Below are 17,262 nucleotides of genomic sequence, written 5' to 3' on the forward strand. Positions count from 1 at the left end.
TCTCCCCGATCACTCCCTGACAGTGAGGTAGCAGGCTGCCGCTGTCCTCTCCAGCACGGAAGGGCAGCCAGAGCACTCTCCGGACACTCCGCCATGCCGGACTAACAGCATTGTTTGTGAAGGCCAAGCTCTCGCACAGAGCTGCGGTACCGGTGCTGCTGCGTCACCTCTCCGCCGCTCTCACTGCCTCAGTAGCCACAATCCACGGTGTGCCGTGCGCCCGATACCGGTGTCCGTAGAAGCCGTCCCCCGCACTGTGCCGCCACCAACTAAAAGCTCCTGATAGACCTCCATGCCCGCGTTCATCGCAATAGACAAGCCGTCAGCTCTCCACATGGCGCAGCCTCCCCGCTGTGACGAGCCGGAGCGGACACACCCCCTCACTAGCTGTGGGCGGGCTCTACAGTCCGGCCCTTCATCCTGCGGACGTGGAAGCCAAAACAAACCCGCCCATCGCTCTACTTTAAGGGTTAACACTAGCTCCTCCCCTCCTGCAATCTTATTGGCCATACTGCTGTCACCCTCTCCTGTATTTGCAATCTGATTGGCTGTAAGGTTTGACACCTCGCGCCCCCTCGCCTTTCACTCCCTGGCTTCCCGCGCACTGCACTTGCCCCGCACTTTGCCCCGCCCATTTTATCTCCTCGCATGTATGATTGGTCTGTTTCGTTGTCACTCCTCATAATTTCCCGCCCATACGTTCGGCTTTTCTTTCTAAGGCCACCAAAGCTCCAGAAGAGCTCCTGACGGCATTATTGGCAGCTTGCCCTTGTCTCCTATTGGCTCTCTTTCTTGTCTCACAACTTCTCCTAGGATTTGATTGGCTACTTCACATGTCACTCATAAAGTAGGCGGGCTTGCGCGTCGTCCGGCCCTGGCTGCGCCGTTGCTGAGGGGAGGAGGAGGAGGGGCCTCCATCTTTATTTCTTTGTTTCAAACCCTTTAAACTCGTTACTAGCCTTTCCAGTTCATGTGTTTATCTGTGGAGTTCAGGGCGGGCAGCCCGTGGTAAGCGCCGGAGCGGGTGTGAGCGGTGTCTCAGCAGACGGGGCAGGCCTCGGGCGGCGGCGGGAGGAGGCGGACACCGGGAGAATGAAGCGGCGGAATGCGGACTGCAGTAAACTCCGGCGCCCGTTAAAACGGAACCGAATTACTGATGGGATCTACGGCAGGTGAGTGAACACGTCGGCGGCGGCCGGAGCTGTGAGCGCGGCTGGGAGGTGTAGGCCGGAGCCGCGGCCTCTCCTGCCGGCTGTCAGCGAGGAGGTGTGCAAGGTGCGTGCGGCCTGCGGGAGGACAGCCGGCCTCTGCCGCTAGGACACAGCCTGTCAGTCTGCAGCATGGGAGGCTTCCAGTAGTGCAGCTCCCAGTCACTGCCGCCTCTACAGGGGGGCGTGCGAGAGCGGCACGGTGTTGCTCCAACTCTCCTTCCCACTCCTGGCTGCTCTGCGCTGCCCTCCATATGTTGGCTCACACCATCTCTGCTCCAGTCTTACAGCACCTGGTATTTTTTATTCCCATCTCCCCTATATATGTTCTATTACTGTGTTTATAGACTCTTCCATAGGCTGGTAGTAAGAAGACCCTGTATATAACGCACCTGTCCACCCCAACCAACACCTGGCTGCTGTGGCGGGGCTCACATGTTTTGTATGGTGCCTGCTCAACTGAAAGGGTGCGAGGTCGTGCGTGGTGCTGCAGGGTCTGTCAGCTGCGCACAGCGCAGTATGGGGCTCCTCTAATATCCAGGCTGGGTCCAGTTGGGGTAACTGCTTGCTAATGTACATGGTCAGCTGACTCTAGAATACAGAAGTCATGGAGTCTAAAAGTCCAATTCCTTAAAGACAAGGGCACGAGATCGGGCAACTTGTGGGGTCTTTCTGCCCCAGAATAAAGTGACGGGAGGGCTCGCTGGTAAGTAACAACGGGCCGTGTTTGCGTTTGGGAGTTGCATTTTCCTGTTCTGCTGCGGCAATAGGAAAACTAAGTGCCGGCTGTCAACGGAGCCGTCCTGTAACAGCTATGACCGGCACCCAATGCACTCTAACAACCGTAGTTGGGTCAGTGGGGCTTCGGCACGCTGCCTGGCACTCGTATGAATTAAAGGGCGCTTTGTTTGGCAGTCTGATCTGCAGGTTATAGAGGAGCAGAGCGGATTGTTATGTAGCTTTATGGGGAGGGTTCAGTAGAACGTGTGCTCTGACCTTCCTCCCTATTGTGGGCTTAGAGGCCTGCTGGGTGGTCCGATCTGTGATTACGGCCCTCCCTGTATGTGCTCTAGAATATCGGGCTGCTCGGCTCCCCCAGCTCTAGAATATCAGGCTGCTGGGTGGTCCGATCTGTGATTACGGCCCTCCCTGTATGTGCTCTAGAATATTGGGCTGCTCGGCTCCCCCGGCTCTAGAATATCAGGCTGCTGGGTGGTCTGATCTGTGATTACGGCCCTCCCTGTATGTGCTCTAGAATATCGGGCTGCTCGGCTCCCCCAGCTCTAGAATATCAGGCTGCTGGGTGGTCCGATCTGTGATTACGGCCCTCCCTGTATGTGCTCTAGAATATTGGGCTGCTCGGCTCCCCCGGCTCTAGAATATCAGGCTGCTGGGTGGTCTGATCTGTGATTATGGCCCTCCCTGTATGTGCGCTGCATCAATGTTATGTAAGTGTATATCCAGATGTAGCGGTCACTGATAAGATAGACCGCCCACTGGACTCCCAGAAGGGCAGGAGTTGGAATGAATGAATTCTAAGTTCCATGTATCTCTGATATCAGGCTGCTCGGCTCCCCCGGCTCTAGAATATGCTGCGGACAGATCGAACACCATGTTCAATGTCATAGGTTCCCTTTAAAGCAGGGGTGTCAAACTCCTTTTCATCGAGGGCCACATCAGTGCCTTCAAAGGGCTTATTGTAATTGGGAACCCACAGAGGCCCCAGTAGTACTAGCGACTTGCTTCTATCAGCCTCCGGCCAGGCAGCATCCCTGCAGGTCTGTCGGTGGCGGTTGCTGCTGAGTCTGTGACCGCTGACCTCTTCCCTTAGTGTCTGTGCTGCATACAGGACACACGCAGACACCGGAGGGGAGAGGTCAGCGGTCCGACTCTGCACTTCCATCGCCAGACCGCTGCTGCACACTGGGTGAGTGGCATGTCTATTGGGCTGCTGAATGGCCAACAGGTTGCGTAAAATGAGGTGGTTGGCCCGAACTAGCTGATAGGCCTTGTGAGTGTGCTGTACAGGGAACCCATCCCTTCCCTACTGCACCATAAACTACGTTACGGTGTTAGAAGAGGTGACAGGGAGCCGGGCACAAGTCCGCAGGAAGATCTGACTTGTTTCAGAGTCCCTTGCACATGTTCTCCCATAGGCTTGATTGGAGAGTGCAAGACGGGACTCTAAAAAGTCAGACTTCAAAGGGGAACGCAGCAGGAACCAGGGTGTGGGTTAGTGTAAAATCCATCACCAGGCTCCCTGCGGCCTCCCCTAACAGCACCATAACTTGGTTCCCGTTAAAGTAGTAACGTCACCATATCATAGAACCTTTAAAAGACGTTTTTCCGGTGAAAATGACTCGCAGCGGTGCTGGTCAGTATTTTGTATCACAACTTGTAAGCCAAAACCACACGGGGAGACTTGGAGCTCTTTCATGTGTTCTCACCACAACTGCTTGTTTTGTCCTGCGAACACTGAGCAGAATATGCAGGTGTGACTGTGGCCCTGGCCGGCTACACACCGGGACTGTGGCCCTGGCCGGCTACACACCGGGACTGTGGCCCTGGCCGGCTACACACCGGGACTGTGGCCCTGGCCGGCTACACACCGGGACTGTGGCCCTGGCCGGCTACACACCGGGACTGTGGCCCTGGCCGGCTACACACCGGGACTGTGGCCCTGGCCGGCTACACACCGGGACTGTGGCCCTGGCCGGCTACACACCGGGACTGTGGCCCTGGCCGGCTACACACCGGGACTGTGGCCCTGGCCGGCTACACACCGGGACTTGCTTCTCCGTTTGGTCAGTAGACATTACAATTTTTCCAACATGTATAGCTAGTCTGCATGATGAGCCATGTGTGCCACAGCTGAATGTATGGGGTGTGTTGGTAGACCCTTGGCTCATCTGTATTGTGCTGTTAAGCATGCTCCCCAGTATAATATGTCAGAGGGGGAAAAAGCCCACTGTATGGAAGTCACTGGCCAATGTATGGAAGTCACTGGCCACTGTATGGAAGTCACTGGCCACTGTATGGACCTTTATAGGAACACAGTTGCTTGCCTTGGGTGTGTGTTTAGTGGAACGTTTTGAATGGTTCTGGCCTCAGCATGGACTAGGACGTACCTGCGTTACAGCGATGAGACGTTAATTTTATCAAAGGGTGTGTCCTCAGAGGAATGCATAGTCCCTGCCTTCATTATAGGATCACCTGCTTAGGCTTTAGGCTGCCTTCACACGTGCGACAAAATCATGTGTTTTTTTTTTTTTGAGCGATGTGAATGAAAACGCAGAATTATGAAACTCCTACTTTTCAATGGTTTCGTTTTACATCTGCCATGTTTTTACTTATGCGATGTTGCAAGATCTGTAAATCGCAGCATTTCCTATATTTCAGCTTTTTTTGTTTGTTCTTTTCTTTTATGGGGACTTCATATCATCGCAAAGCACAAACTTGTGACTTTTGTGGGCTGGGTTTTTGACATTAGAAACTCTTACTGTCTATCGTGAGAGAAAAAAGCAAGTGGCAGCAATGTTTTTGCTAGAAAAGCATCGCTCCTCCTCAGGCATCCCATGAGCAAAGTTGTGATTTTTGCTGCGATTTCGTGATGGTCAGTGTGAATTAGCCATTAGGGTGCCCATGTATGCAGTTTATGATCTGTGCTTGCCATATACTGATGACTGCTAATAGCTGGGTTGTTCTTGGACTCGCCAATAGAAATATCAAGTCTATCTTCTGCCGCCCTGCAGTTAGTGGAGATTAGAGATGAGCGAACGTACTCGGTAAGGCCAATTTCGCAATCGAGCACCGCGATTTTCGAGTACTTTACTATTCGGGTGAAAAGATTCGGCGGGCACCGTGGGTGAGCGGGGGGTTGCAGAGAAGAGTGGGAGGGAGAGAGAGCTCCCCCCTGTTCCGCGCTGCTACTACCCCCTCCAACCCCCCCCCCCCCCGCTCCACCACGCTGCGCCCCCCCGAATCTTTTCACTCGATCAGTGAAGTACTCGAAAATCGCGGTGCTCAATTGCGAAATCGGCCTTACCGAGTACGTTCGCTCATCTCTAGTGGAGATCCATATGTGGTTACTGCAGATCATTTGCAGTATGTAAGGGAATCTGAACACTGATTTGAGTATCAAACCTAGATTGGCTTTCTTAATCTGATTGGGGTGAAAAGTACCCCCCCCCCCCTCGTCCTACCCCTTGTACTAGTCATTGGGCAATCGCCTGTACGCCAGTTGCTCCGCATTATTAGAATATAGCTCCTATGCATACTTATTGGACTTGTTATGTGAGGTGTTGAAATTAAGTGCTTTCTTTGCTGCTCAGTAGCAGATAACTTTTTGACCAGTTTGGGCCACCAGCTGCCATAAACTGCACTGCTGGAGAGGAGCTTTTTACAGCTGGCTCAGACCTGCAAAGAAAACTAGCACTAAAGTCCCTGAATGACTTCAAACATTGAAGTGTTCATCCTTGATGGTCTTGAAGAGACAACTTATGTAAAAGTGTAAGCTCTTCATGCTTTTGCATTTAGACCATCCATTGCAGTCCATGTACCCATGTGGTATTTTTGAATTCAAGACTGCTTTAGTCCACATTCCTTTTTTTTTTTTTTCCCCCCTTTTAGTGACTAAGCCTGTTTGCGCCTTAATAACCAACTAATCATTTTTTTCCATCACATTCCAGATGCCAGAATTTTTAACTTTTTCCGTCGACCTAGCCATACAAGGGCTTGTGTTTTGTGTATGTATATATTTATATATAAATCTAGCATCATTTTTGATGTACATATAATGTATTGTATAACTTTATTTTCTTTAGGGGGTGTGATGGGGGGGGGGGGGGGGGGGGGGGAGGAGGGCAATGTTTTTTTTAATTTTATTTTCACAGTGTTGTGTGCAAAATAAATAATGCAATTACATTATTCTTTGGGTCAGCATGATTCCAGTGATACCAAACTTATACAGTAGTGTTTTTTGTTTTGTCATTTTCCAATCGCCCCCCACCCCCTCCAAAAAAAATGTTTATCTATATATCTGTTCAAAGATTTGCTTTTGAGTTGCACTCAAGAGCCATAACACAATTTTTTTATTTTTACATTCAGAGAGATTTATATAAGGACTTGTTTTTTGCAGGATGAACTCCAGTCGTCTTTTAGCCAACTTTTGGGAACATACATTTTTTTTTTTTATTCCCCCCCCCCCCCCCCCTTTTTTTTTTTCTCTACAGGCAAAACTAACAAAATCTGCAATTCTGGCTTGTGTGTTTTTTTTCTTTTTTTTTTCTTTTTAACAGTGCTCACCGTGCAGTATAAATACATCCATATAATTCTGCAGGTCACTACGATTATATCAAGACCAAATGTGTAGGTTTCTGGGTTTTTATTTTTAGAATAAACTTCTCTGCTCATAGACAGGGGGCTGTGCTTTCCATAGATCTCCTAAAAGCGGGCACTACGTTTCTCGCAGCCGGATAATCGCCGCAAGTAACACAATGCACAATCGTCCGTGGACAGGAGCCCTTAACTTTTTTTTTTTGCGGGATGTTATACTTCTTAATAGTACCACTTGTTGATCCATGCAACGTTTTGATCACTTTCTAGTTTTTTTTTTTTTTTTTTTCACAAGGCGAGTGAGACAAAATTAAAATTAATAATTGGACTATATATAGTCAAATTATAAATTTTGTCTCGCTCGCTTGGTGAAAAAAAACTAACTTGAAAGTGATCAAAAACGTTGGATGGATCAACAAGTCGTACTATTAAAAAGTACAACTCATCCCGCAAAAAGGGAAAAAAAACCCTTTCACAGCACCATTGGGGGAAAAAAAAATTATATATTTTTATTTTATTGTTTGGATGTGTACTGTGCGGGTTAAATGTATTCACTTTTTTTTTTCTTTTTCCTCAGGGGCATTACGAATACAGCGATACCACAGATGTGTGTTTTTGTTTTTTTTTCGTCCCACCAGGGAACTTTATTAGCATCTTTTATCACTCCTTCTAATAAAGTACTATACGTCAATATAGTAGTGCATTAGAAAGCCTGTGAATCTCAGCCAGAGGTTGAGCCTCATAGGCCACCATATCTGGCTATATCCATGCCTCTGGGTGCCATAGCAACCCATCGGGACCCCACTATCACGTCAGGGGTTCTGATGGGTTAGAGATGAAGCCTTTTACATGCTGCCGTCACAATGACTGCGGCATGCAAAGGGTTAAATACTGGAGATCCAAACTTTCTTTATCCGACAGCTGAGCACCCAATCTCCCAAGTATGGGGGACTTGCGTTGGGCCTCCAATGCAGAATAAAGCCCCCTAACAGCTGTCCTCTAGACGTATGGGTGGTTGTTAAGGAGTTAATACAGAAAGAAAAAAGGCAGACCCCATTAAAATCAGTGGGATCCTCTCGGGTACACCAGTATATGTTTGAAAGTAGAATTGATAAAGCTGTCCTGCAGAAGTTATGGCAGTAGTGTGAGTAGAACCTTAAAGGGGTTTTGTCACTTTTTACTATTGACCGATCCTCAGGATAGGTCATTAACCCCTTAGTGACGGTCCTATAGTGTTTTTACGTCCTGCTTTTCCAGGACGTGTATGGAGGGAGATAGCGCCGCTATCTCCCTCCATACAGAGCGGACGTCAGTGGTTTATTACAGCTGACACCTGCGGCAATAGCCGCAATCGGCCGTGCGGCCGATCGTGGTTACTAATCCTTCAAATGCCACTGTCAATTCTGACAATGGCATTTAAATCCTCTGAATGATGTTCAGGGGTCCCGTACGGCCCCCCCACCCCCACGGTGAGATCGGGGGAGCCGTGCTGGTGTCATGGCAGCCGTGGCTTTCTGAATGGCCCCAGGGCTGCCTTAGCAGACTGCCTATCAAGCTATCTCCGTGGGGTGGCTTGATAGACTGCCTGTCAAAAAACAGTATGATGTAATGCTATAGCATTATGTCACACTGCAGGAGCGCTCAAAGCATCGCATATTGTAGTCCCCCAGGGGGGAGTCAAAAGTAAAGTTAAAAAAATCAATAAAGTTTTACTAATTATTAAAAAAAAGTAATAAAAGTTTCCCCCCCCCCCCCCCTTTGCCATATTTGCAATAAAAAAAATCTAAATAATAAAGCAAAAATACGTGTTTGGTATTGCTGCGTCCGTAAAAGGCCGATCTATCAAAGTAATGTATTATTCACCCCACACGGTGAACGTGGTCCGAACCCCCCCCCCCCCCCCACCCCACCCCCGCCAGAAATGCACTTTTTTGGTCACCCTAGCTCCGAGAAAAAGTGTAATAAAAAGCGATCGAAAAGTCAATTATATGTGAAAATGGTACCAATGGAAACGTCAGGGCATACCGCACAAAATGAGCCCTCACATAACCATGTCTACAGAAAAATGAAGTTATTGTGCGCAGAAAATGGACACAGTAAATAATTTTTAAAAATTAAATATCTTTTTGGTATCGTAATCGCACTGACCCGTAGAATAAAGTTATCGGGTAGAGATGAGCGAGTACCAAAATGCTCGGGTGCTCGTTGCTCGGGACATAATTTTCGCGATGCTCGAGGGTTCGTTTTGAGTAACAAACCCCATTGAAGTCAATGGGCGACCCGAGCATTTTTGTATATCGCCGATGCTTGCTAAGGTTTTCATTTGTGAAAATCGGGGCAATTCAAGAAAGTGATGGGAACGACACAGCAACGGATAGGGCAGGCGAGGGGCTACATGTTGGGCTGCATCTCAAGTTCCCAGGTCCCACTATTAAGCCACAATACCGGCAAGAGTGGGCCCCCCCCCCCCCCCCAACAACTTTTACTTCTGAAAAGCCCTCATTAGCAATGCATACCTTAGCTAAGCACCACACTACCTCCAACAAAGCACAATCACTGCCTGCATGACACTCCGCTGCCACTTCTCCTGGGTTACATGCTGCCCAACCCCCCCTCCTGCATGACCCAGTGTCCACAGTGCACACCAAATTGTCCCTGCGCAGCCTTCAGCTGCCCTCATGCCACACCACCCTCATGTCTATTTATAAGTGCGTCTGCCATGAGGAGGAAGCGCAGGCACACACTGCAGAGGGTTGGCACGGCTAGGCAGCGACCCTCTTTAAAAGGGGCGGGGCGATAGCCCACAATGCTGTACAGAAGCAATGAGAAATATAATCCTGTGCCACCGCCATCAGGAGCTGCACACGTGGGCATAGCAATGGGGAACCTATGTGCCACACACTATTCATTCTGTCAAGGTGTCTGCATGCCCCAGTCAGACCGCGATTTTTTTTATAAATAGGCACAGGCAGGTACAACTCCGCAATGGGAATTCCGTGTGCACCCACAGCATGGGTGGCTCCCTGGAACCCACCGGCGGTACATAAATGTATCCCATTGCAGTGCCCATCACAGCAGAGGTAATGTCATGTTTAATGCAGGTGGGGTTCGGCCCACACTGCATGCCCCAGTCAGACTGGGGTTCTTTAGAAGTGGACACATGCAGTTACAACTCCCTGTGGACCCCCGGCATGGGTGGCTCCCTGGAACCCACCGGCGGTACATAAATATATCCCATTGCAGTGCCCATCACAGCTGATGTAACGTCAGCTTTAATGCAGGTGGGCAAAAAATTACTAGGATTACACTGTAGGCGAGGGCCCCAAAAAATTGCTGTACCAACAGTACTAATGTACCTCAGAAAAATTGCCCATGCCCAACCAAGAGGGCAGGTGAAACCCATTAATCGCTTTGGTTAATGTGGCTTAATTTGTAACTAGGCCTGGAGGCAGCCCAGTTAAAATAAAAATTGGTTCAGGTGCAAGTTTCAACGCTTTAATGAGCATTGAAACGAATAAAAATGGTTTACAAACATTATGACTGAGCCTTGTGGGCCTAAGAAAAATTGCCCGTTCGGCGTGATTACGTGAGGTTTCAGGAGGAGGAGCAGGAGGAGGAGGATGAATATTATACACAGATTGATGAAGCCAAAAGGTCCCCATTTTTGATGGGGATACAGAACGATGCTTCCATCCGCGGGTGCAGCCTACGTATTGCTTAGGTATCGCTGCTGTCCGCTGGTGGAGAAGAAAAGTCTGGGGAAATCCAGGCTTTGTTCATCTTGATGAGTGTAAGCCTGTCGGCACTGTCGGTTGACAGGTGGGTACGCTTATCCGTGATGATTCCCCCAGCCGCACTAAACACCCTCTCTGACAAGACGCTAGCCGCAGGACAAGCAAGCACCTCCAGGGCATACAGCGCGAGTTCAGGCCACGTGTCCAGCTTCGACACCCAGTAGTTGTAGGGGGCAGAGGCGTCACGGAGGACGGTCGTGCGATCGGCTACATACTCCCTCAACATCCTTTTACAGTGCTCCCGCTGACTCAGCCTTGACTGGGGAGCAGTGACACAGTCTTGCTGGGGAGCCAGAAAGCTGTCAAAGGCCTTAGAGAGTGTTCCCCTGCCTGTGCTGTACATGCTGCCTGATCTCCGCGCCTCCCCTGCTACCTGGCCCTCAGAACTGCGCCTTCTGCCACTAGCGCTGTCGGATGGGAATTTTACCATCATTTTGTCCACCAGCGCCCTGTGGTATAGCATCACTCTCGAACCCCTTTCCTCTTTGGGTATGAGAGTGGAAAGGTTCTGCTTATACCGTGGGTCGAGCAGTGTGTACACCCAGTAGTCCATAGTGGCCAGAATGCATGTAACGCGAGGGTCACGAGAAAGGCATCCTAACACGAAGTCAGCCATGTGTGCCAGGGTACCTGTACGCAACACATGGCTGTCCTCACTAGGAAGATCACTTTCAGGATCCTCCTCCTCCTCAGGCCATACACGCTGAAAGGATGACAGGCAAGCAGCATGGGTACCGTCAGCAGTGGGCCAAGCTGTCTCTTCCCCCTCCTCCTCATCCTCCTCCTCCTCAACGTGCTGAGATATAGACATGAGGGTGCTCTGACTATCCAGCGACATACTGTCTTCCCCCGCCTCTGTTTCCGAGCGCAAAGCATCTGCCTTTATGCATTGCAGGGAACTTCTCAAGAGGCATAGCAGAGGAATGGTGACGCTAATGATTGCAGCATCACCGCTCACCATCTGGGTAGACTCCTTAAAGTTTCCAAGGACCTGGCAGATGTCTGCCAACCAGGCCCACTCTTCTGTAAAGAATTGAGGAGGCTGACTCCCACTGCGCCGCCCATGTTGGAGTTGGTATTCCACTATAGCTCTACGCTGCTCATAGAGCCTGGCCAACATGTGGAGCATAGAGTTCCACCGTGTGGGCACGTCGCACAGCAGTCGGTGCACTGGCAGATGAAACCGATGTTGCAGGGTGGCAGCGTCCGTGTGGGACTTGCAGAAATGTGCGCAGATCCGGCGCACCTTTCCGAGCAGGTCTGACAAGCGTGGGTAGCTTTTTCAGAAAGCGCTGAACCACCAAATTAAAGACGTGGGCCAGGCATGGCACGTGCGTGAGGGTACCGAGCTGCAGAGCCGCCACCAGGTTACGGCCATTGTCACACACGACCATGCCCGGTTGGAGGCTCAGCGGCGCAAGCCAGCGGTCGGTCTGCTCTGTCAGACCCTGCAGCAGTTCGTGGGCCGTGTGCCTCTTCTCTCCTAAGCTGAGTAGTTTCAGCACGGCCTGCCGACGCTTGCCCACCGCTGTGCTGCCGTGCCGCGCGACACCGACTGCTGGCGACGTGCTGCTGCTGACACATCTTGATTGCGAGACAGAGGTTGCGGAGGAGGAGGAGGAGGAGGAGGAGGGTGGTTTAGTGGAGGAAGCATACACCCCCGCAGATACCACCACCGAGCTGGGGCACGCAATTCGGGGGGTGGGTAGGACGTGAGCGGTCCCAGGCTCTGACTCTGTCCCAGCCTCCACTAAATTCACCCAATGTGCCGTCAGGGAGATGTAGTGGCCCTGCCTGCCTGTGCTTGTCCACGTGTCTGTTGTTAAGTGGACCGTGGCAGTAACCGCGTTGGTGAGGGCGCGTACAATGTTGCGGGAGACGTGGTCGTGCAGGGCTGGGACGGCACATCGGGAAAGTAGTGGCGACTGGGAACTGAGTAGCGCGGGGCCGCCGCCGCCATCATACCTTTGAAAGCCTCTGTTTCCACAACCCTATACGGCACCATCTCCAGGCTGATAAATTTGGCTATGTGCACGTTTAACGCTTGAGCGTGCGGGTGCGTGGCGGCGTGCTTGCGCTCCAACACTTGCGCTAGCGACAGTTGGACGGTGCGCTGAGACATTGGTGGATGGGGCCGAGCACAGCGGAGGTGAGGGTGTGGGTGCAGGCCAGGAGACGGTAGTGCCTGTGTCCTGAGGGGGGTTGGATCTCAGTGGCAGGTTGGGGCACAGGGGGAGAGGCAGTGGTGCAAACCGGAGGCGGCGAACGGCCTTCGTCCCACCTTGTGGGGTGCTTGGCCATCATATGTCTGCGCATGCTGGTGGTGGTGAGGCTGGTGGTGGTGGCTCCCCGGCTGATCTTGGCGCGACAAAGGTTGCACACCACTGTTCGTCGGTCGTCTGCACTCTCAGTGAAAAACTGCCAGACCTTTGGGCACCTCGGCCTCTGCAGGTTGGCATGGCGCGAGGGGGCGCTTTGGGAAACAGTTGGTGGATTATTCGGTCTGGCCCTGCCTCTACCCCTGCCCACCGCACTGCCTCTTCCAACCTGCCCTGCTGCTGCACTTGCCTCCCCCTCTGAAGACCTGTCCTCAGTAGGCGTAGCAAACCAGGTGGGGTCAGTCACCTCATCGTCCTGCTGCTCTTCCTCCGAATCCTCTGTGCGCTCCTCCCTCGGACTTACTCCAATTACTACTACCTGAGTGATAGACAACTGTGTCTCATCGTCATCGTCCTCCTCACCCACTGAAAGCTCTTGAGACAGTTGCCGGAAGTCCCCAGCCTCATCCCATCCCCCGGACCCCGGGAACTTTCCAAAGGTTGGGCATCGGTCAGGACAAACTCCTCCAGTGGGCGAGGATTTGGAACCATTGCTACCCATTCTGGGCAGGGGCCTGAGAACAGTTCCTGGGAGTCTGCCTGCTCCTCAGAATGTGTCATTGTAATGGAGTGAGGAGGCTGGGAGGAAGGAGGAGCAGCAGCCAGAGGATTCAGAGTTGTAGCAGTGGACGGCGTAGAACTCTGGGTGGTCGATAGATTGCTGGATGCACTTTCTGCCATCCACGACAGGACCTGCTCACACTGCTCATTTTCTAATAAAGGTCTATCGCGTCGACCCATTAATTGTGAGATGAATGTGGGGACGCCAGAAATGTGCCTCTCTCCTAATCCCGCAGCAGTCGGCTGCGATACACCTGGATCAGGAGCTCGGCCTGTGCCCACACCCTGACTTGGGCCTCCGCGTCCTCGCCCGCGTCCACGTCCTCTAGGCCTACCCCTACCCCTCAGCATGCTGTATTACCAGTAGTGCAGAAACAGAACGCTGTAATTAAATGTGCCGCTTATTGGCCTGTGGTTGGAGGCTGACTTCCCTTACGGAACGCACAGCAGATCCAGGAAACAATTTTGCGCCAGCCTGCTGTAACACTTAGCTGCGTATTAATTAGGACTACTACCCCCAGCAGATAGATACTGTAGGCAGCGTATAATATTATGTATACTGTTTCCCTCTGGCGGGATGACGGCGCTGATGTAACAGACAGCAGATCCAGGAAACAATTTTGCGCAAGCCTGCTGTAACGCTTAGCTGCGTATTAATTAGGATTACTACCCCCAGCAGACACGCAGTAAACTGAAGACTGTCACAGGCAGCCCAAAAATAGTATTTTTCCCCAATTTTTTTGAAAAAGCCCACTGCCTATATAGCCTGAATATCTCTTTCCCTGCCTCACCAGTACTGGCCCTATACTCTGTACAATGACTGCAGACTGCGGACGCAATGCTCTGCACGCCCGATATACAAAAAAAAAAATTGTGCAACACTGCTAAAAGCAGCCTTAACAGTACTGCACACGGTTAGATGTGGCCCTAAGACGGACCGTTGGGGTTCTTGAAGCCTAAAATCACTCCTAACACTCTCCCTATAGCAGCTCCGGCACTAGCAGCACTTTCCCTAAAGTATGTCAGAATGCATCTGTGGCGAGCCGCGGGAGGGGCCGATTTATATACTCGGGTGACACCTGATCTCGCCAGCCACTCACTGCAGGGGGGTGGTATAGGGCTTGAACGTCGCAGGGGGAAGTTGTAATGCCTTCCCTGTCTTTCTATTGGCCAGAAAAGCGCGCTAACGTCTCAGAGATGAAAGTGAAAGTAACTCGAACATCGCGTGGTACTCGCCTCTAGTAACGAGCATCTCGAACATGCTAATACTCGAACGAGTATCAAGCTCGGACGAGTGCGTTCGCTCATCTCTATCGGGTCATTTTTTTTGCAGTTTGTGCGCCGTAGAAACAGAACGGACCGAAACATGGCGGGATGTCGTTTTTTTTTTTTTCCCTATTGCTCTCAGCTTAGAATTTTTTAAAAGTTTTGCAGTACATTATATGGTAGAATAAATAGTACCATTGAAAAATACAACTCGGCCCACAAAAACCAAGCCTTTATACAGCGACGTTGATGGATAAATAAACGAGCTACGATTTTTTTTTTTTTTTTTTTTTTTTTTTTTTAAGGGAGGAGGAAAAAACAAAAATAGAGGGGAGGAAAAAGCAAAAAAGCTCCGTCACTAAGGAGTTAATGGCAGATCAACGACTATCCTGTGCTTGCAATCCTTGCTGGTCTGGCCCATTGTTAGTGCTGCGGGTTCAGACGTCCACATCTCTGGTCAGGGCTGGAAGTATAAGAGGTTGCATCGCTTCCAGTGATTGTCAAGGCCCTGGCCACTGATTTGGACGTCCGACCCTGCTGTACTGTCTGAGCCATAAGATCAGCTGATTGGCAGGGGTCACTACTTCAATTTGGAAAAGTTATAGTCGTGATTACACAAAACATGTACAAATGTATGTAAGCTCTGTCCTTTTTAAGGGTTTTGTAACTTTTTTTTAAATTTAAACTACTGATGACCTATCTACAGAAAGTTAAATGGATGGAGCTTACATACATTTGTACACGTTTCGTGTAATCATGATTTAACTTTTCCAAATTGAATCTACTGCTTGTGATGGACAAGTGCTTTGCTCTCTGAATGATGGCTGGCCTCATGCTTTGCTGGTTTCTCCTGCTGACATCTAAGGCCAGAGGCTATTAATGAGATGTTTGAGCTAGTGAGACCCTCCAATATGGTAAAACATGACTGTCTTCCCAATGTACATGTATAATGTCTCCAACCTACCAGGGGATAGTGAGGAAGGTAGAAGGGGAAACCTGTGCAGCTTCCTAGTCTTTTCAAAGGTACTGGAGGGGAAACTGCTTTATGGATAACTTTTTGCTGCAAACAAGAGACTTGGTCCTATTTCCCTACCTCTTGGATCACTATAAGTGAGTGTACCCTCCATTGAACATACAGTGGTGCTTCTTGAAGGGATTTGTATTAAGAAATGGGAAAACAAAGTATCCAGCTTATTTACTTTTGAAACAAATTGTTATTGTAGCTTTATCGGTCATTTAACTTGCTTCCTTTTCAGTACAGTTTATATTAGTCTGTGGGAGAATATTGTAGTCTTCAGAAACCTTTACGTTCATATGTATGGATGGATAGTATTGGCCTCTCCCTTCTAGAAGCTGAGCATTTTAGGTTTAATGACCCAACACTGTGTATTCTAATGACCGCCTCCGCACCCGTTGTAAGATGTTGCTATAAAGTAGATGTTTGGAGTACAGAACTGTAGAAAATCAATTTACTTGCATTTACTCCATTCATCGCATAATATGTGCACATAATGCGTGATTAAATTGCGCTTGTGTGAGCCTATCCTAAGTTTACTTACATAGTATGTTGGGGTGAAGGGAAGTTTAATTCGGTGTGTAAAATGAAGCTCGGCTCACATGGCCATAAGCAGAATCTGCCACAGAGGCCTTCAGCAGACTACAGCTGTGACCCTGCGTATGACCACGGACTCGCACAGGCGGCCATGCGCAGTACACTTTTTTTTTTTGGTCTGTTTAAATTTCCCATGCTGTTGCTTGTCGATGACGCAGAAACCCAGGGCCTATATGTGATGTAATTGCATATGGGCGACAGGTATATCTTTGACCTTGGCAAACAATGGGCTCTATGGTTTTTGTTTTTTTTTTGTTTTTTTTTTGACGAGTAGAGGAAAAATAGCCTGTTCTTTTTTAGTGTCTGCATGGACAGCTTCCATTTGACCAGCAGCCCAGCCAAAATTGACACTGACTAGGTCGTGGCTACCCGTCTAGCGATGGCGCAGTAAAAAACATTTAAAAAGAAAAAAAATCTGTACTGAGCATGTCTGCCGGCAGCTTGCCGCGACCATCCGCAATACAGATAAAGAACAGTGGCAGGTACGCGCGGACCCCGGCTACGGTCAGGGTTGGATTCTGCTGCGGGTTCCTGCATACAGACTCCGATCTGCTCGTGTGCAGGCGGTGAGATTCTGCTTGTTTGCTCGTGAAGGGTATTTTGTGCCGTCCGTATGCCCCAATGGAGCACAAGGGTGAGTTTTCCTGACGTGACCACCCCCTAATTGACAAGACAGAAGCTGGCCAAAGACTAACTGGTGACCGGTCATACTGAAATGTCATTGCAGACTGGCTGTAGCCTGACCCTAATCAAGCAGATATTCTAGAACAGTTCTACCTCCTCTACAGCACTATGTGAATGAAATGTTTCTGGTCGTACCTGGCGGGTCTACATGTCATGTCTATAGCGAACTCGTGCACACAGGTTGTGTGCCACACCATACAGCAAAACTACAGGAGTTTTGCTGCAAATTACCGTGGTTTTGTGTTGCTTTTTTTTTTCTCCCCCCTCCTGTGTGGTTTGTATATGTGAAATGCATTGTTTCATGACTACAAGCTGTGCAGCTGAAAACTGCACATGATGCGTGACCGCTACCTGCTGTACTGTTGGGGTAAAGAACTAGGCCAGTGTATACAGCACCAGACAATGGTGTGGAGGATTACATTTTC

General features: G+C 50.0%; 1 protein-coding gene across 1 annotated transcript in view; it reads left to right on the forward strand.

The window, feature by feature from the left end:
• Positions 1-866: 866 nt before the first annotated feature.
• Positions 867-17,262, forward strand: part of MACO1 (macoilin 1) — a 61,704-nt gene continuing 45,308 nt past the window's right edge. Inside the window, exon 1 of the mRNA XM_066574710.1 lies at positions 867-1,172. Within this exon, the coding sequence (XP_066430807.1) occupies positions 1,093-1,172 (80 nt within the window). The 5' untranslated portion in view covers positions 867-1,092. The remainder of the gene's footprint in view (positions 1,173-17,262) is intronic.

Source organism: Eleutherodactylus coqui, chromosome 1 (genome assembly GCF_035609145.1).
Source record: "Eleutherodactylus coqui strain aEleCoq1 chromosome 1, aEleCoq1.hap1, whole genome shotgun sequence".
Taxonomy (NCBI): domain Eukaryota; kingdom Metazoa; phylum Chordata; class Amphibia; order Anura; family Eleutherodactylidae; genus Eleutherodactylus; species Eleutherodactylus coqui.